Source organism: Equus przewalskii, chromosome 8 (genome assembly GCF_037783145.1).
Source record: "Equus przewalskii isolate Varuska chromosome 8, EquPr2, whole genome shotgun sequence".
NCBI lineage: Eukaryota > Metazoa > Chordata > Mammalia > Perissodactyla > Equidae > Equus > Equus przewalskii.
The window spans coordinates 13,172,204-13,195,125 of record NC_091838.1 but is presented as its reverse complement, the minus strand read 5'-3'; the positions used below and the strand labels follow the sequence as shown (position 1 = coordinate 13,195,125).

Here is a 22,922-nt window from a genome sequence, read left to right as displayed (position 1 = left end):
TAACCTGGTAGAGACGGGAGCCCAGTTACAAGGCTCCTCTACTAGTCCAGGGCGCTCATAGGAGCAGCAGGGAGAATGCGACGGACCGCTGACGGACTGTGGGAGGCTCAGCACACAAAGAGGAGTCAGAGATGACGGAAGCTGTGAACCAGGGCAAGGAAGAGAATTATGGAAGCATGAGTTCAATAAAGAGCAAGGGCAGTCTGGGGCGGAGGGCAACAGGAGCTCAGCTGTAGATAAAAGGCATACAGGACATTCAAGTGGAGGTATTTAACCTGGATCTAAGCTGTGGGAACTGAGGACAGGTTTGGTTGGGAGACGAAAATTTTCAGAGTTACCTATTTACTGGTAAGCACTAAGGCAGGACTGGATTAAAGTTTCCAAAGGAGATTTAAGAGACAGAAGAAAGCCAGATTCCATCAAAATATACACAAGGAGGAAGATAAAGAAAAGGCAGGGTAGTGATCGGAGAGGCAGATGATCCAGAGGAACCAGGATCCTAGGAAGCAATGGACCATGTGCACCTCTGCAGGAGATAGTAGAGAAAGGAGCTACTGATCATACTGTAACCCCAAATACACAACCTCATCCAATCCTCAAACACTGCAATGAGACACCATTCCCTGTCAGTTACTGACCGGGAATTCAGAGCCGATAAAGAACACAAGCACTGGAGTAAAATGAAGCCGAATTCTAATCTTGATTCTGCCCTTCAATAGCTACATGACCACAGAGTCATGAAGAAAATAATACTGACTCTCAGAGGGTTAGTGAGGATTAAATTTTAAAATGCATGTAATGTGTTCAGTACAGTACAGGATGTGTAATAAACACTCAATAAGTGGAAGCTATTGTTTTAATTGATAGTAAACACGGGTTTTTTCCTCACCACAGCCTGTTGATGGAAAGGTAAATCAGTAAAGACTTTCTGGAAGGCAAGATTCTACATCTGACCCAGCAATTCTGATTCAAGGAATCCACTTTATAGAACCGTTCTCATGTGTAGGAACGTTCATCGTTGCATTGTTTGTAATAAGGCAAAATTGGAACCAAGCTTAAGGAGGAATGGTTACATAAATTTTGATACATCTATACCATATGATCATACATCTACATGATACATCTATGAAATATTCAATGCAGACCTAAGTAAACTGATAGGAAAGGTATTTTCCATATCTTAAGTGAAAAGGTAATTTCTCAAAAGAATCCATATATGACTCCACTGATGATCAAAAAGCTAATGAGAAAAGAATGGAAGGATACACACCAAGTTAGCAAGTGTTACAAAGTAGAGAGCTTTCACCTCTAACTCTATATACTTCGGTGCTGTTTGAGAAGTACTAATGTATCATAATGTAATTTCAAAAATGTAAGAACTTAAAAAAGTAAATGTCAGAAGTACTTTTGAAGAAATGCCATTGTAAGGATGGATTTAAACTTACCATTAACAATGTAGATACAAAGTCAATAAAGAGGAAGAGCAAGGATTCGCGCGCCCCAGAGAGTACAATACCCTGAAGATGGTTGCAAATTGCATTTCTCTGGAGAGAGAGCCCACACTTTTTATGTCTATGACCCCCAAAAAGGTTGTAAGGGAAAATGACCAGTACACTGGAACAGACTTTCTGCATTACACAAGTCTTTTCTAGTATTTTTAACCCCTCGTGAAAAAAGCATACGTAAACAGACTAAGCATGGGTAAATCAGAATCGTACAGAGTGACACCGGCTGTGAGAACTGGGCCAGAGCTATCTAGTTAACCGGGTCAGCGCCCCGAGTCCTGGCCCACGCGGCACGTGCAAGCGCGGGAAGGAGGGTGTTACAGCGGCGGCGCCCTCCCGCTTCGGCTTAACCCCGGGAGGAGTGGCGGGCGCGCTCGGAGGGCGCGTGCACTCGAGAGCGGGACGCGTGTGCTCGTCCGCGCCGGCAGGTGGACAGGGTGGGCAGCGCGGGCCGGCCCCGATCCCGAGGGCGGGCCGCTTTCCCCGGGGGCACGCCCCCCTCTCTCCTCCCGCGCCCCACGCGGCCCCGCGCGCGTCCTCCGCCCGGCCCGCCCCGCCAGCTCCCCGCGGAGCGCGCCAGGAGACTCCCCGGAGCGACCCACAGCCTTGCTAGGCGAGTTTCCCCTTCTCGACAGGGGCCGGACGGCTGGCCGCGGGGCCCGAGCCCCCTTCCAGCCCGAGCCGGCGCGGTGCCCCGGGCTCTTCCGCACTCACTGTCCCCGCAGCTCCGCCGCGGAGGGGAGGGCCTCCTTCGCGTGCGCGGCCCGTGGCGGTGGCGCGCGGCTCCGGGGCTCCGGCAGCGGGGGCAGCGGGCAGCGCGGCAGCCAGCGGCGGCCCGGCGCCGAGCCGAGCCCCCGGCCCAGCGAGGCGGCGGGGCGGGGCGGGCCGCGGCGGCGGGACGGGCCGGCCGGCCGCGCGCTCGCACGGGCGCTGCTCTCCGGGCGGACATGCTCGGCGGCCGGCAGCCCGGCGACGCTCCGGAGCGCGGCGCGCCCGCCGCTCGGCCCCGCCCGGCCTGGCCCGGCAGGGGGCCCCGGCGGCTGCAGCCCCGCCCGCCCGACACGCGCTGGTTGCTAGGTGCCCGCGGCTTCCGGGCCGCCGGCCGCGGGTGCAGGGGCAGGTAGGGCGCCGCGCCAGGACGGTGCTTGGGCGGCCGGAAGGCCGCTGGGATTCACTCGACAGTTCCTCAAGGGTGCCGCCGCCTTCGGGGTCCCTGCTACAGGGGGTGGGGCGGGAGAGGGTGCTGAAACAAGGCTAGGTGAACAGGGGTCAGTGGTGACACAAGATCAGTGGAGCACGAAAGTTGGGCCGTGCACCATAGGGTGGCTAGTGGGCAGCTGGACAAGGTTGGTGATAACCAGTTTTCTGGGTTGCATTTTTAAGATTCAAACTAACCAGGCTCTCCAAAGTACTGATGAGTCTGGACCTTTCCAACAACTCAGCTATACCTGACTAGCCCAATCTTAGGTAAGTGACATAGTCAGCCCCGAGTTCCCTCACCATGCCCACCCGAATTCCATGTTCCATGCCTCCTTTGTCTAGGTTCTTCGGTGAGGAAGCCTAACACCCTGACTTGCACAGTAGGGTCTCAGCGTCTATGCTCTTGCCAAATTGTCACAAACCCTCTGCCTAATGTCTTGACCCCTTCTAGGGCTGCAAGTTGAGCCCTGTTCCTATGGTTTCAGATCCCACAAAGCTCCTGAAACTGCTCTCAGCACACTTTTCTGTGTTCCTTAAGCTTGAGACTAACCTTTCCTAGCTCCTCTGGTCAAGAAAAACCAACTCAAATTAGACCTGGAACCTACTACTACTCCCACCACTTACTTAGTTACACAATCCCAGGAGAGGGAAAGTTAACCCCTCGTCTAGAAAAAGGGGATAATGGTATACTTACCTAATAGAATAGGCTGCACATTAAAAACCACAGAGAACTTAAAGGGAAAAAGCGTGAAGCCCATCCCAAAACCAATTAAGAATTCAGTTCCAGGGTTGCACTCAAAGTGGAGAAGCAACAACCTAGGATTATGTGGATTAAGTGTACACTAGCGCTCAATATGTGACCACATGTTTATTATTAAATGTTCTGCTTTTGAGTTTTGCTGTCACACCCTCCAGACACTCTCCCAACCCTAAGCCTCAGCTCCTGCTGTTCTGTCACCAGGTGCCCAAATTCTACCTCCTTTATGAAACTTCCCAGTGCTCCCAGCACGAACCACCTATATTCCCCTCAGATTGTTCTATTTTCATACTATTGTCCCTACACAATAAAACTCATTTTTTTCCGAGTCCTCCTGAGTAAAACCAAATCTCTCTCTCCCCCCATCAACCCACATTCCAGCCCCCACCCCTCCCCTCACCATTCCCCATCAACGGAGGACTACAACGTGTCAACTGGAGCTTCAAAATTTTAAATGGCTGTTGCCTTAAGCTTGATTAACTCAATTAAAAAAGCAAGAGGCCTGGAACGCACCAGGCAGCATTCTGGGTGCTAGAATAGAGAAGGCTAGGTAGGACTCAAACCTTATATATACCCTAAGCTTGAGGAGTGGCTGGGAAAGCAACAGATGACAGAAAAAGTATTTCAGATGCTGAGAGGTTATGAAAAGAACAGGGTTATATGAAGAGCTGTCTCAGAGACCTTTTTTCCCAGGATGAAAAACAAGCCAAGTACACAGACCTGAGGGCTGAGTGTTCCAGACACAAGATTACAGGCGCCGAGACCCTACATCAGAAGCTTGTCTTTTCTGAGGAACAAGAAAAAACGTAGCTAGGAGCCATAAATGAAAGATCAAATGGCCCTCCCAAATGTTTCCCTACCCTAATTCCTGGAACCTGTGAATACACTACCTTATGTGGGGACTTTGCAGATGCACTTAAATTAAGGAATTTGAGATGGGGAGATTATCCTGGATTATTCGGGTGGCACAGTGTGATCAAAAGGGTCCGTGTAAGAGGGAGGGGAGGACCAGAGCCAGAGAGAGATGTTGGAAAGATGAAAGCAGAGATTGCACTTTGAAGATGGAGAAAGGGGCCACAAGCCAAGAAATGCAAGCAGCTTCTAGAAGCTGGAAAAGGTAAGGAAATGGATTCTCCCCTAGAGCCTTCTGAAGGCAGGCAGGCAGGCCTGCTGACACCTTCATTTGCCCAGTGAGACTGATTTTGGACGTCTGACCTCCACAACTGTTAAGACAATAAACCTGTACTTTGTCGTTAAGTTTGTGCTAATTTGTTACAACAGCAATAGGAAACAAATACTTAGTGCCTACTGTATTTATGTCAGGTACTGGGGAGGATAAAAAGGCCGGCCTCAAGTTTACTACCCAAGAGAAGGGAGGCATGTGTATGAGAGCAATGTCACGGCTGGTTTGACACCAAATATGTAAAGAGAAACAGCAGAGGCAGATGGCTGTCAATCTTCCCCTGGAAGTGGGCCCCAGACACCCCAAGAGGCTGTCACATCCTAGACATCCCAGTAGCACTTCACATTTATGTTATGTCTATTTTGCCCATTAGATTGATGCATGAAAGCCGAGGCTGCTTTGATTTGTAAGCCCCTGCTAAGTGCTCGCTACATTAGACAGTAAACAGCATTTACTCAGCACTTTGAGCCAGGCACTGCTCTAAGCATTTTACATGACCTGATACATTCAATCTCCATTAAAATCCTGTGAAATAAGGCACGACTATTTTCTCCATTTTGCTGATAAGGAAACAGAGACTGATTTATTAGCCCAAGCTATTAAGTGGACGCTGGACATGAACCCAAGCAGCCTGGCTGGAGCCAGCACTCACTCCAGCCTACCACAAAAGCACCTTCACAGGTAAGTGATCCTGGGTAACATCAGCTAAAGGCTGGTGAGTGCAGCGGACAAACCAAGCTCAGGAGGACTGGGCCAGCTGGGGGTGGACCTAACAAAGGCTGGAACTCGGAAGGGTACAAATGTGAGGTGAGCTTTTGTAGAAGCAGAACCTACTGGGTGGCCCAGACTTTCAGAAGGGCTAGTTAGACTTCCAGTGGACGGTCCCTTCTATAAGGTGACACTTCTAGGAGAGGTGGGTTTTCTAAGTAAATAAGGTGTTAACTTGTGTTTCAGTAGGTTCTAACAGTTCACAAACTATTTTCATGCCTATTATTTTTAGGCCTCATAACCCTGTGAAGGCGGCAGACTGATTATCCCACTTGACCCCACTCTCCAAAGTGCCTAGGTTCCTTAATTCTGAAGCAAGTATCCGAGTTCTGTGACAATCCTAAATGTCTGCAACTCCTCCACACTCCCACTCTCTCATACATGTACCCATCCCTCTGGTCCGCTGGCCCCATTTGGGAAGTAATTTATATGGACAGACCTGTATTGCCAGGACTGAAAACAGAAATGTGTCTGCAGAGAACACGTATAACTGATACACTCTGTCCATTCTTTATCCTAGATATTCTAACAGAGTCTTCCCATCCTTCCCCAGCTTCAAAAGCTTTCCTACTTTAGCTTGTGTGTCACTGTTCATGGATAGTAACAAACGTCCCACTGGAATGTCGATACTGGGAGAGATTGTGAGTGTTTGGGGACAGGGGGTATATGGGAACTCTGTACTTTCCACTCAATTTTGCTGTGAACCTAAAACTTCTCTAAAAAATTTTTTTATTTTTCAATTTGTTTTTTGGTGAAGATTGGCCCTGAGCTAACATATATTGCCAATCTTCCTCTTTTTGCTTGAGGAAGATTGTCACTGAGCTAACATCTGTGCCAATCTTCCTCTATTTTACATGTGGGGTAGCGCCACAGCGTGGCTTAATGAGCAGTGATCCAAACCCACGAACCCTTGGCTGCCGAAGCAGAGCTCACAAACTTAACCACTACACCATCAGGCTAGCCCCAAAATTAATTTAAAAAAAAAAACCTTTGTTAGGGGCCAGCCCTGTGGCGGAGTGGTTAAATTTGCATGCTCTGCTTTGGCAGCCTGGGGTTTCACTGGTTTGGATCCTGGGTGTGGACCTAGCACCACTCATCAGGCCATGCTAAGGCGGCGTCCCACACAGCACAACCAGAAGGACCTACAACTCTGTACTGGGGGACTTTGAGGAGAAGAAAAAAAAGGAAGACTGGCAACAGATGTTAGCTCAAGTGCCAATCTTAAAAAAAAAAAAAAAGCTTTGTTCAATACTACCACACCACTTTTTAGAGTGCCCCTTCTATTTATTACTATCCAATTCCCAGTAAGCCGTCTGTACCACTTTATTCCAGTAACTAGATATCCTTTCTTCTGAGCTACTTCTACCTTTCAGGGTACTGGACGTGTAGAAAACTGGCAGGTACTGTCTACCTACCAAAACAGTGAAACAAAACAGAATATGTGATTTCAAAACTTAAACTCTTAGGCTCCACCTAGAGATTCACGTACAATTTTTTTGTATGTCCAACTGTTTACTAAGACACAAAATTTCCTGTAAAACACTGACACACTCAGACATGTAACAATGATTTTATAAATTAAAGAACCTTAATTTCTCTCCAGAATTCACTGACCCTAAACTCACTAGAGTAATAGCTTCCAAGACCACAGAATTTAAACAAATTCTTAAACATATTTGTCTAGCAAATTTCAAATACTAAAAAGTAATAACTCTGGTGTAATATGTCAAAAGAGTTAATAGGGCGTCCGTTTCATACTGTATTTACTCTTGTCACAATCAACGAGGACTAGAAAATTTCTACTTTTATTGTATGTACTTCATGTTACACTCTACAGTTAAGATTTTCAGTTCACTAACTCTAGCTGAGATGATACATAAAACACAAAGGAGTGTTACTTATAAAACACCAAAACTTTCTATGTCAGGTTTTCACCCACTAGTTTTATGAGTGCTTTATGTGCTCCAAAATAATCTGCATCCATGGGCACAAATTTCATTTCTTCTCTCCTAATATACACAATATGTAATGGAATTATTAAAAAGTCACCTGAATTACAGGAAGATGCAAAACAAGAAAAAGAACATAAAAATGGAATGCAAAAGGAAAATGACACATTTACGCGGCACTTTATAGGCAAACCATAGCCTAAGAAAATGGAATTTCAGCAACAGAATTTATTTTTATTCATAAAATGAACTTTTATTACCTTACCTATAAGTCATGCACAAAGGCCTGTGAAATAGGCTTTCTTAGAATAGACCCATTTTGGTTAACTCAATAGCACAATTCAAAAGTGAAAAATTAAGATTTCTTTTTTGTAAAGAAAGTCTTTAATAAACCTGAGGAATGTCTTTCACAAGATACAAACTGGACCCTAGTTTTGCACTCAACCGGCCGTTGATTTGGCTTACTTTCACCACATACCTAGAAGTGCCGCACCAGGAAGGGACGGCAGAGGCAGGCTACCAGAAAGTCACCAAGACAACAATGTTTCAATTTGAAAGAAGTCGCTGTTTATTTACTGACCAGATTACAAAAATAATCATGGTAGATACCTGAAAGGGGAAAAAAAACAAACCCCATTAAAGAAACCACCTTAAGAGTTAAGAATTAACATAAATGAGGAAATTACAACAAAGTACCAATTCAGTTTCCATTTTTAAGTAGGAAAAAAACCCTTTTTCTTCCCTCCATAAATGTCCTCAAAAGGAAGGACTAACCAAAACTGTAATCATAAGACGGTTGAGTTTTTTCCCCACTAAAAATATTGATTAGAACTCAAACCCTTACCAATATATAATGGAAAAAGTTCAAGATTATCACATTTTCTCTAGTATTAAGTAAATTTCTCTCAGGATGCAGTTGCTCACCTTAGTTCATCCTCCTAATAAGCCTGTTGATCTGGTCTTCCCTGTTGCCAGCATCTCCACCTTCTACAAAGTGGGTGGTCTTCTTCTTCATTCCCCCTCGTGGAGAAGACAGTTTGAAGGGCCACAGGAAGTTGTTCGCTTCTTTGAAACGTTTCCCAACAGTATAGATCTCATGAATCAGATCCTCCATGCAAATGATGCCAAATTTACCTGAACAGTTAAGATTACTCAAGTTATTAACTTTGCTAATGGTTTAATCTTAGCAAATTTCAAGGCATTCAACAAGCAGGTGTAAGCTTTGACATAAAGAGTACAAGTAACCAAAGAGTAAAGCAGCAACGAGGGAAATACATGGCTTTATTTATAAAGATGAGGTTCAAGCCAATGAAATCATTATCTTGCATTTTTTGTAGACTTAAGCATTATAGGGAAGGTCTGTAATAGAAATGCAGGGCCACAAGATACCAGAAAAACATCAATTTCGTTTACATAAAATTTCCCCCCAACAGGCACAACCTACCCAGAGATCGAGCAATCAATGAGTTATCTGTCAGGGCAATTCGCTTTTTGTTAATTTTGCCATAACCACGCTTGTAGATCAATTCATTTACTGACTTCAGGTTCGGGTACCTGAAATACGAAAAACAGACATAAACGGCCAAAGAACAAAGTTATCACTGTTAAAATAGCTAAAATTCATTTTGCTGACAGCCCATTTTCCAAACAGAAATCAAAGGAACAGACTTACCCCCATGCGATATATGGTTCCACAATCCTCAGCATGTTAACTGAAGCCTTGTTGAGCTTAACAAACGTGCCGTTGAAGATCTGGCGAAGGCGGAGCAGCTGCAACACCTTTCGGACCTTTGGGCTCACACCATTGATACTGCGGTGGAAAAAAGATCACAACATTCATTTGACTTTGATCAGAATTTTTATTAATAAAGGACAGGAAACTAACCATTAGAATTTTGGACATCCTCTTGTGTTAAAGACCACTGGCGTTTTCCCTTTAGTTAGCTAAACTATTCTGTCATCTCTCCCAACTTGCCTCCTCCCCACGTAAACTGTCTTTCAACACATACCTGACATTTAAAACTTGCCCCGACCCTTATGCTGGTGTCCTCATTTTGTATGCATTTTTGTTATAGCCCTTATGAGGCTACATTTTAACCACTTCTGAAGTTAATCTCCAGGACACCGAACTCAAACTAGAGAATGATAGAGGCTTTGGGCACAGGGCTTGCAACTAAATCATTAAAGTAACTAACTCCTGCTTGTTCTAGCTAATCCTCCAAATTTTTATTCCAATGTTTCAGAATCAAGGTCCCCAGCAGTCATGTGAAGTTTTGCTGAGATTGCATAGCTTTCCCTTTTAAAACCAGAATGCAGTAAAAACTGAACTCACCCTCTGATCCTGATGACAAACGCCAATTTGGGTTCCGCAGGTACATAGAAGTTGCCAGCTTTTCTTGCCATCCTTGCCATTCGGATCTCAGTTCTGTACATCTGCCTATACTCCTTGTGATAGTGCTTAGCTTTTTCATAGATGAGCTTCCTCCTTGCCTTTCGAAGCTGAAAACCAATTATCATTATTCATCTGACTTTTAGCTCCCAAATACAATTAGCAATGCTAGTTTTGAAAAGAAAAAAAAAATCCCGCGTGGAAACCTTTCTTGCCAGGGTAGGCATAACACCCCGAGAGACAGACTCCTACCTTCATTCGAGAAGGCCACCTTAAGGAGCTAACCAGGCTCACTGGGACAGCAGGTGAAGTAAACAGGTCTTGCTAAGATCACCTCATTCCCATTCCTAACCCCAAGGCTGCTTCTCACATTTAAACGTCTCAAAAACTTTTGCTTACCATCTTTTGGGCAAACTTCTTTCTCAGGCGCTTGATCTTCAGCTCTGCGAAATTCCTTCGCTTTTTCTTAAGGGTTTCTGGTACATCAGGGAGCTTCTTCTTCTTCTTCTCCCTGGCAGCAGCAAACATCGGAATGAACAGTCCCACAGGCTCTCGGCGCCGCATCACTCCCATTCTGTACCGAGCACACTTTGTCGTCTAACACAACTAGTGTCACTGGCTCTAAGCACTTGCATCTCTGGCTGCCCTAGCATGCTACGCTCTAAGACGCAGGTTTTACAGAACCTCTACGCCAATAACCCTCCCCTGGAACACGGACCGCTCGACTTCGACGGCAGTCACAAACACAGCAGCAAATAAATCCCCATCTAACCCACGGTCAGTCCCGGCCTCCCAAGATAAAAACATCCACAACAAAAGCTAACAAAACGTACAGGCTGCAAGACACTGATTCCTAGACTCCTAACGCGTCTTACAGAGCTGAGGAATCTCAAAAAACCCTCAGAATCCAACTACCGCCTGGCTCGAGTCTCAAGCTCCACATGCTGCAAGCAAAGGCCTGCCGGCAGGGACGCCCGAGCCAGCCAAGCGCCAGCTAAGGACGAACCCAACTCAGAGGTTCCGCGCCCCCCTCAGAAGACGAAGGGCTGGACACCCAGCCACTTGCACATACACTCAGCTCTCACTCACACTCCTTCCCGGTCTCTCCACCACCACCTCCGCCCCAAGGCCGCCGGCATCCCATCTTCGCCTGAGGCCACCACTAGGGTCACAGACCGTCACAAACGCACAGATAAGTAGACAAAGGTACAGGCTACAGTGGGGTTGGGGGAAAGTGAGACAAAGGGTCTCTGGCTTTGGAGATGGAGAAGGATTCTCGAGACGAGCGACAACTTACTCCGCGCCCTCCATGGTTCCAGTCGGAAAAAGAGGAAGTCAGCGCTTGCGCACTGTCCACTTAAAGACGGCGAGAGAGAAGCCCCATGACTCATAGGTGTCCCAGGATAAGCCGGAAAAGAACTCAGAACTGACAACTCGCCTTGCAGACGCAAACTTAAGAACTGCCTGATTCAGCCTCTTACAGTCAACTTTTAAAAAATTTATTTGGGAATAATGCATGCCCTGATTAGACTCTTTAATCAAGTATGACAAGACCAAAGAGTGCTGACACTGACTACTCGGGGTCCTAGTGCCTAGGCTGAGTTGACAGGGTAAGACTCGAATACCACCCAGTAATGTACGCAAATGACACGCCGCACGGGTGCGAACTACAAATCCCGGCATGCATCACTTCCACAGCCCGCCCGGCGGGAGGGCGACGCTTGACCGGGAGTGTAGGCTACCACCGCGGTGGTGATTCCAACCAGGGAAAATGAGAGCCTTGGCCCACGTTCCAAAGGGCTAGCTGCGACTCTAAGTCGCTCCCGAGACCTGGCTTTTGATCGCCTTCTCGGTTCTCTGCGTGGTCTCAGACCGGCACCCCGTGGCCGCGCTGCCGAGGTCCTTCTCTTGGTTTCGCCAGCCTGCAGGGCTGTCTTCCGCAGCGCCTGATCGCAGGCGGCGCCGTCCTCAGACTCGCCAGGTTAACGAAAGTGGCGAGACAGGAACAAGCGAGGACCGGGCGGCGGGAGGAGGATGGCCGGAGCACTGCCGACCGCCGGGGCTAGCAGGCGGAGGCCGGGACACCCCGCGGCAGGGGGCGTGAGCCGCGAAGGGAGGTGCGACGAGGGCTGGAGGCTGCGGCCACGGCCATGTGAGAGGGGCTGCCCCGCCGCGGTTCGGCGGACGACGGGCGGGCGGGGGGCTGGGCCGGGGGCGGGGTGCGCCCGGGGGCGGGGAGGGCCGAGCGGAGGGAGGGCCGATGCCGCCGCCGGCTCTTCCCGGTCGCGGGTTATATAGCGCGGAGCGTGGAGCCCGCTCAGAGGCGGCCAGGAGCGCTCCGACTTGCAGGCGGCTCGGCGCTGCGGAGCCCGGTGCCCGAGTGACAGCCGCAGGGAGTGCAGGGCAGGGGGACCCGAGACCGCGCGGGCAGCCGCAGGCCGTGGGGCAGCGCTCGCCTGCGCCGAGCGAGGCGCCCCTTCCCGGCGCTCCCGCTGCCCCGCACCCCACTCTCCCACCCTCTCGCAACTTGGGTCAAGTTGACAACTCCCGCGGCCGCCGGCCGGCCCGAGCCATCTCCGCCGCGCGTCCGTCCCCCGGGCTGAGAGGGAGCCGCCGCGCCGGCTCCGGGGCCGCTCGGGCGGCGGCGGCTTGGCCATGAGCGCAGCCCGCGCCGCCTAACTCGCGGCTGTCACTGCCGCTGCGGCGGGACCGGCCGGGCGCTCCGGGCCGGACGGGCGGCCGCCGGCAGGAGGCGCCGAGCCGGGCGGCTGCGGCGGCGGGCACAGCCCGGGGCCACCGCGCCGAGCCCGGGCGGGAGTGGCCCGCGCGAGCGGGGAGCGGCGCCGCGCACTCCAGCCCGGCGGGCACCTCGGGGGCGGGCGCGGGGCGCAGCCTTCTCGTCCCGGCCGCTCGGACCAGCGCCCAGGGCCGGGAGCCGGGCTGCCCGGCGCGGGGTGGGCGCGGGCGCTGGGCTCGTGCGGGGTTCGGGGCGTCGCGATGAACATCGTGGTGGAGTTCTTCGTGGTCACTTTCAAAGTGCTCTGGGCGTTCGTGCTGGCCGCGGCGCGCTGGCTCGTGCGGCCCAAGGAGAAGAGCGTGGCGGGCCAGGTGTGCCTCATCACCGGCGCCGGCAGCGGCCTGGGCCGCCTCTTCGCGCTCGAGTTCGCCCGGCGCCGGGCGCTGCTGGTGCTCTGGGACATCAACACTCAGAGCAACGAGGAGACGGCGGGCATGGTGCGCCACATCTACCGCGACCTGGAGGCGGCCGACGCCGCGGCGCTGCAAGGTAACTCGGACCTGCGCCCCAGCATTGTTGGGTCAAGCCTCGCCCCACTCCCGCGCGCTTCCCCCGCCCCGGGGCCCCGAAACCCCACTGTCATGGTCAGCCCCGCTCTGCAGGAAGAAAACACGCCCCACGCCCCCACCCTGCGGTCTCCTGCGGGTGGAATTTGCCCCCTGATAAAGGAACACGGTCACCTCCGTGTTAGGAGGGCAAAGTGTGCCAAACCCTAGTCAAAACGGAGCTCCTGTCTCTTTGGGGACAAATATCGCGTTTCCTAAGCCCTCTGAGGATAGGGAAGCAGAGGGAACTTGGTACCACTGGTTTGAATCCTAAAGCAGTGCCTCCCTCGCGTTGGCGATGGGCAACTCCAGTGCCTTTGGGAAGTTGTTCTCAGACTCGACTGATGCGCCTCTGTATGTTACTGTGGTCTGAACCGCTTAGACGAGGGCAGCATTGATGATTTCACTCTAAGTTCAGCCACGAGAAAATCATTACATTGTGTCACCAGCGATAAGTAAGTGCTTTGGTTACCTACTGGCCTCATTGAAAGATGCCCTGCCTCTTAAGGGGAAGCGCTTGAAGGATTTAAGACGCGTTGTAAATTTATTTCACTTTTTTGATAACCTCAGGAAATCTGTATTTCTGTATATTTATTAACTAACCTGAATGTGAGTTAGTCAATTTGAATCTTTTTTTTTATGGCCAAATCAGAGACCATAAGTATTGGTCCAGGAAATTGGTGATGGCTCTTGCTGTTCGACAGAATTTTTCATTTGCAGGGAAAACATTGAACTATATCGAGAAGATAATAATGGGCACTGGGCCTCCCCGGTATTGATGATTTGTCACCAAAACTATTGGCACCTGCCTTTTAGGTCACAAAATCAAAGGTCAAACATGTTACATTTTCACCAGTGGTGTGGAGGGGTAGCAAATACAGATTTTTGTGCTCCCTGCCCAAACCAAAACAATAAAGGTATTTGAAAACCAGGGAAGAGCTTTTGGTTTTTAAATTGCCATCCTTTGTGGTAAAATGGCATATTTACCTGTGAACTTGGTTTACGTGCGGGTGCTTCTTAGGTGAGTTCAGCTACTCCCGTTGGAACAAACCAGTGACCTCCACTTTTTCACGAGGACCTTTAGGCTCATTTCTTGGCTTTGAGTGAATTCAGATTATCAAGTACAGTCCTGATTTGTGAGCCTTGAGGAGACTTTCCCTTTTGAGGCTCCTCATACCGAAGACTAAGAGCTGCTTCTGACCACTGTTCCCCCCAAAAGAAGAGTGTGTAGTGTGTGTGTTTGGGAGGAAGGAGTGTTACTCTCTGGGCCGGGATCAGTTCTTTCCAGGTGTCTTTAGCTCCAGGAAGCTGATCCCATGAGGTCTGACTCGTATTGGGCTTGTCACAATTACATGATTTTCCCCTCAGCAAAGTTATCCAGTAAATTGCTGTAATTCCCAAAGACTTTGGGGGTAGGAAGGCAGCTGTAAGTTCAGTCACTGGCAGCCCTTACCATGTTAGAAATCTGAAACTCACTGTAGTATTTTTGTTTTGTGTGATCTTTGTCCTACTGATTGCCATGTGACTCACATTTTGCACCATCCCCCCCCCTTTCTCTGTCCCATTTTTTTCCCTTCATCTGGACTTCTGAGGACAGCTGGAAATGGTGAGGAAGAAATTCTCCCCCAATGTAACTTGCAGGTTTTTACCTATACCTGTGATGTGGGGAAGAGAGAGAATGTCTACCTGACGGCTGAAAGGGTCCGCAAGGAGGTTGGCGAGGTCTCAGTCCTGGTCAATAATGCCGGCGTGGTCTCTGGGCATCACCTTCTGGAATGTCCTGATGAGCTCATTGAGAGAACCATGATGGTCAATTGCCACGCACACTTCTGGGTAAATATAAACATCCTTATTTTCATTACTGGGCTCTCCTCAGTGAGACTGTGGGGAAGGAGGGAGACGTGGGGACCAGCCTGAAAGCCACCTGCACTCTCTCACCAGAGCTTCCTTCTAACTTGCCGTTCCCCCACGGTGAATGACAGTGTGTGCCGATTACTATGAAATAGTTGTTTTCTTTTATTCTCCCCAATTCAGTATTTCTTGAGACGGTAGAGGACTGAACATTTTGAACTAGTTTGAAAGATTGCCATAAAAATAACAAGAGGGAGCATAAAACCCTGGGTTTGTTTATTTTACTTTCTGTCGAGTTTGTAAAACATTGGTTCATATGAATTCCTAAAGTCAGAGTTTAGGCTTCCAAATTACTGCTCGGTCACATTTTGGAAAGTGCCAGAGATTCTGAGATCAGCATTTGTGGTCCATTGGGAGTGGTCAGGCCACCCTGGCAGTCAGTTAACATCCATGGGCTATCCACAGGGTCTGTGGCCTTGTCCTGTTAGATTTATCTGAGAACTTTCTCAGCTTAGAAGATGCCTCTCTCAGGAAGACAGAAGTCACCCTGATAGGATCACAGAGTCACCGTATGGGGGCAGGGGCATATCAGCTTCTAACCCTCAGAGCTACTGCAGCATCTGAGGATGAGAGGAGAGGGCCTTTTACTGCTCTAGGGACAAAACTAACCCTAGTTTTTCAACCGAATTTATCTTCGGTCAGGTAGGTGTGAAGCTCTCCCCTATACCTGTATCCTGTTGACACACTTTATGCTTTCCTCCCTCCATGGTATTTCCTCTTTATTTTTGCAGACAGGATCCAATAAAGAAAGGGTAAGGAGATAGGCACTGGGTTTTTTTCCATAGGCGGATTAACCTTCTAATAGGAGACAACAAAGAATTGTTTTTCCTAAATAGGTCACATTAAACCTCATTAATTTTTTAGCAACTGCTTAAAAACTTAATCTGGCTTTAGAAGTGCTTATTCAAAGGTTGCTCCTTGAACGTCAAACCACTTCTCTGATCCTGGAAGAAGCTTATTTTTGTCTTATTTTTAAACATGAACTTTATTTAACTCATTTCCAAACCTCTAGAAATGAGCATATAAATGATGTGCACTAACTCATCTATGTTTTAAATGAGTAAGAAGATTACCAAGTACAGTTTGGGGGAATTTAAGTGTGGTTGGGGGGTGTGTGTGTGTGTGTTGCGTGCAGTGGGGGTGGGGAACAGTAAAAGTCCTTGCTGCCACGGGGTCCGCAAGACCAGGTAGCAGGTGACAAAAGAGTGGATCAGGTAACTGAAGGCCAGTACAACTGAATAAACTTGACAATATGGTTTACCAAGAATCTCGTGTCTGTAGTTCTGAGTAAAACAACCAACCACTATTTGAAATAAAAGACAGACATAAATTGCAGGTGGACTGTAGTTTTCATATTTGAAGAATGGTAAGAAAGAAGCTGCCGTAGAAACTCTATTTCATTTCTGTCAACTTCTCATCCTTAAATAGATATTTTGTTTAGCTTTGAAAATGCACATCAGTTGATAAACTGTACCTCTAACATTAGGCTACTTCCTAAACTAACTTTCTGAGACAACTGAGTCAAATCTCCAACAGAAAAATTATTGTGGAACTGAATCTGTATTCCAAGGAAGAAAGTATCACCTTCCCACAGTCCTTACTTTGCCTTGAGATGTTGCTTAACTACACAATTTAGGGAGTTCTTGGAAGCCTTGACAGTAATGACGTCACTTCTTATTAAAATATGGGAGGCTCCTGAATTCTCCAGCTGTTTTTCCCCTAAGCATCTAAACTTAAGAATTTATTTTCAATATTGAGTCAGAAAATTCATTTTAGAGTTGGAATTTCTGACTTCTTGCCGAGACTTATAAACCTTTTAAGAAGTCAAGATCTAGCAACTAAAATTTAAAAGAAGACTTGCTATAATTTTCACAGTGATTTTTGGGGAGAGGAGGTGGTGGTTTAAATGGTATAAGAGCCACCTGAATTTGGCTTCCGTTCCAGTAGCCCTCTTAGGCAAAAATGTTCGTGGTAGCTGTTCAAAGATGTATTGGCATGTGCCGTTTTCCTTCCAGAAAAAATAACCAGTGTGTCTAGGCGGGGAAGGAAGTTGCCCCATACATTTTAAAATGTAGATCAGCTGAGCAAAGACTTGTTCAGTCATTTGAACAGATCATCTCGGCCAGACTTTTAAGTAGCAGCTCATGTCTGTTTTCATAAAATAAGAAGTAGTATGTTGCTCCTGACCCAGAGTTAGAGTTGTACGCAGTGAAATAGAAAACCGTGTGGACTCCCACTGGAAGGATGTGGGTGCTCCTGCTTCCAAACCATTCCTCATGCTATTCCCCGTGCCTTAAAGGCCCTGTTCCTCCACTCTGTATACCTTTTGAGGCCTAGGTCAAATTATTAATATAACCTTTCCTCCCCACTCCAGCCCTTTTCTGGTTTTTTGCATATTAGAGCTGCAAGGATCCTTAGAGATGATCTTGTCCAGCCACTTGCTTTCTGATGAAGCTGCAGTTACATGACTTATCTAAGGCTTTTTCTCTTCTTTCTGTTAATCTCTTGCAGCATGTATTGCCCCTCTGATCCTTTGGTGCATAGTATGTGTTCTTTGGTGTAACTTTTTACACATTGTGCTTTGAAATCCCCAAGTAGATAGCAAGCTGTCTGAAGGCAGCTTGTTATATACATCTGTTTATTTTCCCTGCCTGGAACAGAGCTCTACGCCTCAGCCACTCAATAAATGTTTGATAATACAGGCTAGGCTTCTGCTTAAATATTTAGGAGATAACCTATTCAGAGAATGCTCACATGGGTCTGTCTTCTGGAGTTTCAGAAGGTAGGCATTGTGTTGGACTAATTCGAGCTGTGTAAGATTGATGGGATTCCAAAATGGGTCTGGCTCACATTCATTATTGTTTGTATGTCCTTTTGTTTTCCTACACAACTTTTCTATTCTCCCAGCCCCACCTGTATGCTCAGTTTTACTATGGCATATTAATTCTGCTCATTGGTGCAAGGCCAGCAGCTTTGAGAAGGCTTGTATTGATATGCCAGTTTGAATCAAGCTTGAAATTGCATGTTTGGCCACCATTCGTATTTCCCAATGACCAGGCCTCAAGGAGAGGATTCCTATTGCAATTCCTTCCTTGGCTTCCTAATCTCATGCTATTTCCTTACACGTTGGAAGTTTTTACAATACTTGGCGTTATTCTGCACAGCCCTCCAGTCTGCTGTGACACTTCATCTTTCAGCATTCTTCTACCACCAGCAGCTCTCCTAGGAACCTCCTCTTGGTCACCAGTCAAGAAGTGATAGATTTGGGGTAAGTTCTAGTCAGGATAATTTGTCGTGCAACGTTCGCAGTTAGGACAATACAGTGCTCTTGAACTTTGGCATAATCATAAAACCATTCACTTAGGCTCTGTCTGTATCTCAGTGAGATGTAAAAGCTTGAAAATACCTCTCTAGGCTCCTGTGAAATATGGAAAGTTGGCCTCCATACAGGAAATGCAAACCCCTGTTTTCCCCAAAATATTAATATTGCTTCACTTGTTTTTTAAGAGGAGTGGAATCTTAGCTTGCCATTTCTAAAACACAAAGTTTATCTGTAGATCCTTTTTTACCAAAGAGCTGAATTTGGCCCTTACATGTGAGCGGCAGATTGATCCCTGATTAACCAAAAGGGGGAAGCAAAAGCATTGAACTCCAGGCCTTTTGTGTTCTGAAGGAATTCTGCATGGTAAAGGACTGAATCTGTCGAATAGCTAGTCAGTAATTTACTTCTATTGATACGGTAGTCAGACAAGATAATTGGTAGTTAATTAATAGACCACTTAACTTAAAAGGTTTCACAGTTTTAAAATACTAATTACTGAATTAGGCATTTATCTATATCTAAATGTCTAAAGTCTATTTAGTTAAAATCCATCCAGGAAAAGTAAAAGCCCACCAGCTAGATCTGAGTAATGTAGCACTTACAGACATTAGTGCTGTGGTTGTGCCTAATATCTCATGAAGGGTCTCTAATCATTAATGTTTAAGTTCTTATGTGATTTACTAGTTTTTCATTTCAAATACTCTGTTCTCCGGTTAGAGAAACCTAGTTTTGTTCAAGGCCTCTTAGATTTAGAATTTTTTAAAAAAATAATAAAAATGAAAATCTCTGAAGTATTCATATAAAACTATTTTGGCCAATACTTCCTCCTCCAAACCATGATATTAAGAATTGTTAGACTAAATATTTTATAGGGTATTGTTTTTCCCGTTTTTAAAGACAGCTACTGAAAACTTGGAATTCATGGCCTATTTTTACATCTGTCCTCGATCTGCTTTCTGTTTTAAATAATATGCATAAAAATCAAATGTTTCAGCATTAGAAATAAAGACTTTATGTCTTGAACTGAACTGTAAATTAATATGGGGTAAGATATTTTATCTTATTGATTCTTGTAGTCACAGTTAAAAACTGAGTAAAACGTCTCTTTAGATGGCAACTGCTTGGCCCCCTGGGACTGTGTACCTAGCAGGGTCATTGCAGAGGCTTCTTTCCTAACACAAGATAAGAGCACGTGTTCCTTAAACTTTGAGTTTCTATATTTGATGTATTACATGCTGGGCCCAAATCTGTTCCTACTCGAAATCCACATCTGTGACATGATAAAATGTCACTTTACATAATTGATATGAGCAGGGAACCGTCCTATAAAAATCTTCCCGACATCTTTGATGTGTGTTCGAATCTGTGTCTGGTTATCTCAGTTGCTTAGCAAATATTGCTCAGTAACCGATGTCGTCCTAAAAACTAGCAGTGTTCCCGTCATTGCCAAGTCCAGTATGCGGCTTACTCTCTCTGCAGAATGTGACCCTGTTGACCAGCTCTTTGAAACCCCAGTGCTTTAGCTTCCTTTATAAGCCCGCTTTCTCCTGCGTCTCTTCCTGTCTTTGCCGTCCTCTTAGCCTCTCTGCCTTCAAAATGTAGTGACCCTGTAATATTGTGTCCTCCAGCCTCTTCTCACTGTGCACCTCTCGCTGGGTAACCTGTGATTTCTAAGACAATTGCCAAGTTCACACAACTCTCTTGGCTATTCCACATATTCCCTAGAATCATCAAGTCTCAAAACTGAACTAACTCCTTGTTGGCCCCTTCTCGAATTCCCTGGTGTGGCCAGTACCAGGCTTGGAAGGGGCAGCAGTGTCTTTCCTTCTCCATCCTGCACACGCTCACGGGTCCCCCAGTCCTGACTGTTCTGTTGCACCATGTGCTTTGATCCCCTCCTTTCCAGTCCTGTCTCCTCTCTTGTACTTCCAGCGCCTCTTGCCTGGACTCTGGAAAGCGTCTCCAAACTTCTTTCCCTGTTTCCAGCCTTTGCTCTCCAACCTGGGGTTGTCTAAGCAGACTTGAGTTTGTTACAGGCCTACTTAAAGATGATGCTGACTAGAACCTGCTCCAAACCCTTGCATGACCATATTGTTCACAGCGTGAGGCCCAGGCTCGTTAGCATGGCAGCTGATTTCCACCCGCCTTCAAGCTCCTCACCTGTCATGACCCCTGGCGTATCCCAAACTCCAGGCAGGCTGGACACCTCACTGTGCTCTGAAGGAGCGCCGCACACTCAGCTCTTCTGCCATTTGAGTCCTGTCTTACTGGGAGGCAAAAGAAGTCCAAGAGTGGAGACAAAATGTGTCACTAGCCCTGAGAAAGAAGAACAAACACATGCCCCAAATCGTCATATTGACTTAATAGTATCTTTCTATATTAAGGGGGCAGTTCTTGTAGAACGGTCTCAAATTCCTGGTTCAAGGAATGGCCCTCTCTCATTTGATTTTATGCTGTTTATCTCGATTTCTGGAAACAAAGTTGGTATTTGATCTTTTCTCCCTCATTATTTCTCCCTTATATACATCCAGGGCTTTATCCATTATCTGCCCAAGTAGAAATTAATCTATAAGACGTGTCAAAGTGGAAGCATTCTTTAACCTGTGCTGATGCTAACACATTGGATGACTTTTTCAACAAGACTGAATGGAGAGTGCCCCGCAGTCCTTAGCCGGTCATGCAGGGTTGGGTCACTGGGGCCTAAAGAGCGACCAACCCTATGGCTAGATGCTTCACTGCTCAGTCTCTCAATTTATTCTCTTCTTTGAAGTTTGTTTTACCCTAATCATTTTTCAGATTTTAAAGATCTTTGCCAAATTCTAGCGAATTGACTTTAAGTATCTTGAATATATCTCAGATATGGCAGTCAGAAAATTCCTTTCAAGCAGCTTAATTACCTCACTTGGGAATTAGAATAATTTTTTTAAGTAGGAAACCCCTTTTTATTATTTAAGGTTTTTTTCTTGAGTTAAGGAATATTAATAGCAAATCCGTCTAAAATTTCTGTTCTAGTTCTTTCAGAAACTAAAATTAAGCCTCTTTCAATTATGGTAAGTAGCCAATTTGCCTCTGTCTGTCTAATCCAGATAGCTGCTTCTATGGGTGGAGGTATAGACGACATATTTTGCTAGCTTGCTTGTTTTGGAATGCTCAGTGAATGATTGGGGAAGACCTGTGACTATGGTGCAGTTAGAGCCACCGGACCTGGAAAAGTCCATTCAAGCCTGTGTGAAGTCCTAAACACCCAGGATGTTTTTGGACCCCCAAATTGTACTATGCTGAAGTTCCACTAGGGGGCGTACTGGCTGGGTGGATTTGTAACTTATTTCCTTCTACACACACAACCAATAATTTCCCCAAGATAAAGGGCCTTTTGTAGCTAATCTTTGGAGTATGACAAACTCTGATAGTCCTTAAGAAATAGGGAACTATTCTTGCCTCAACTCATGGATTACATACAATGTTTTGAGCCTGTAACTCCAGGGATCAGATTAAAATGTGTTAATCTCTCTTGGTTTAATTAGTGATTTCTTATCTCAGAAGTTACTTATAGTAACTAGCTATTCAAAGAACTAACCCCTTCTAGTTTCTATTAACTGACCTAAAAACTCCTTTTAAGCTGAGACCCCTGGTAAGCATAATTGGAAAGTAACTCAGGATGGAGTCTTTTCATTCTTTGAAAATATATAGTAGACAGGTAAAGCATACAGCTGGTCCCCATCACAGGGCAGCCTTAGAGAACTTGCCTGTACTGTGACCCAACACTGTGTTAGGATACCACTGTTCGGAGGAAACGGTGTCAGAGCGTGGCCTTAGGATATAATCACCTTTACCATGATACACCTGGCCAGCCAGTTCCAGTCACCTGGCTGTCTGGGGTTATGGAGGCTTACACCATCTCTGCACTGGAGCAGACCCCTTTCAACAGAAGGAATGCTAACATCTTTTACTTGATCTTACCCAGCATGGCCCATTCTTGAATTCCTTTTTCTTTTTTACTTTATTTGTCAATTCTGTTAAAACTCAAGTTCACACCTGTCAGAGACCATTTTCCTAAATGCTCTGAAACTAAAATTAAGTGAACCATGGGGAAAAAATTGAATATCCTCTCATAATGATCATAAAACTTTCAACACTGCAGCAAATGCTGCTAGAATATTTAACAAGGAAGGGCAATTACTGCCACAACCTTGAGTGCTGTCAAATTAGCCCAACTGACAAGCCACTTACAGTGAATTCACATTTGGAAACAAAACATTGCTTGGTCTGTGAAACTCTCAAAGATCACACAAAGATGTGTGAGAGGTGGCAACGGTGTTAGCATCTCGAACATTGGTGTCTTTTGGTTTGGGGAAACCAGAGTGTTTCTCTCTCATTTGCTGCTTGCATAAAATGTGGATTTCTTGCCTTGCCTTCTAATAGCTTAGGCACTGGAATTTTTGAATATTAACATGGTTCAGCGTCTTAGTGTTATTCTAAACAATGGGGCTCAAAAACCGCTTCCCAAATCAGTGTAACCAGGAAAATATTTGTGGTGTAACTTATGTAAGCACATGGGTATTTTGAGGACAAGTGAAACTTAAAATGCAAAGCCTG

General features: G+C 46.5%; 3 protein-coding genes across 6 annotated transcripts in view; 1 reads left to right on the top strand and 2 right to left on the bottom strand.

Moving 5' to 3' along the window:
• Window positions 1–2,519, bottom strand: part of C8H8orf89 (chromosome 8 C8orf89 homolog) — a 46,691-nt gene extending 44,172 nt beyond the window's left edge. The window contains exons 1-2 of one of the 3 annotated variants that reach the window (XM_070631442.1): window positions 2,220–2,519; window positions 5–141 (exon numbers count right to left, since the gene is read on the bottom strand). The gene's annotated coding sequence lies outside the window, so the exon portion shown is untranslated. The remainder of the gene's footprint in view (window positions 1–4; window positions 142–2,219) is intronic. The other 2 variants (XM_070631445.1, XM_070631444.1) reach the window with 2 other exon arrangements.
• A 5,387-nt stretch (window positions 2,520–7,906) lies between these two features.
• RPL7 (ribosomal protein L7) lies at window positions 7,907–11,847 on the bottom strand. Its single transcript, XM_070631441.1, has 7 exons — window positions 11,049–11,847; window positions 10,151–10,262; window positions 9,695–9,861; window positions 9,035–9,172; window positions 8,807–8,916; window positions 8,287–8,496; window positions 7,907–7,971 (listed from the first exon to the last, which is right to left on the bottom strand). Exons 1-6 carry the CDS (start codon window positions 11,060–11,062, stop codon window positions 8,288–8,290), a joined length of 750 nt encoding a protein of 249 aa, XP_070487542.1. The 5' UTR covers window positions 11,063–11,847; the 3' UTR covers window positions 7,907–7,971; window position 8,287.
• The window catches only part of RDH10 (retinol dehydrogenase 10), a 27,726-nt gene continuing 16,503 nt past the window's right edge, over window positions 11,700–22,922 (top strand). Inside the window, exons 1-3 of one of the 2 annotated variants that reach the window (XM_070631440.1) lie at window positions 11,700–11,903; window positions 12,789–13,037; window positions 14,691–14,926. In XM_070631440.1, the coding sequence (XP_070487541.1) occupies window positions 11,786–11,903; window positions 12,789–13,037; window positions 14,691–14,926 (603 nt within the window). In that variant the 5' untranslated portion in view covers window positions 11,700–11,785. Of the gene's footprint in view, window positions 11,904–12,040; window positions 13,038–14,690; window positions 14,927–22,922 lie in introns of those variants that run through there. The other variant, XM_008542514.2, reaches the window with a different exon arrangement.

What these genes read in the sequence shown, in the direction of transcription:
- RPL7 (XM_070631441.1), bottom strand. An exon ending in TTTGTCATCAGGATCAGAGG is followed by an intron (nt 9,173 to 9,694) that starts GTGAGTTCAGTT and finishes TTTCCACCGCAG; the next exon opens with TATCAATGGTGTGAGCCCAA. An exon ending in ATTGATTGCTCGATCTCTGG is followed by an intron (nt 8,497 to 8,806) that starts GTAGGTTGTGCC and finishes TTAACTGTTCAG; the next exon opens with GTAAATTTGGCATCATTTGC.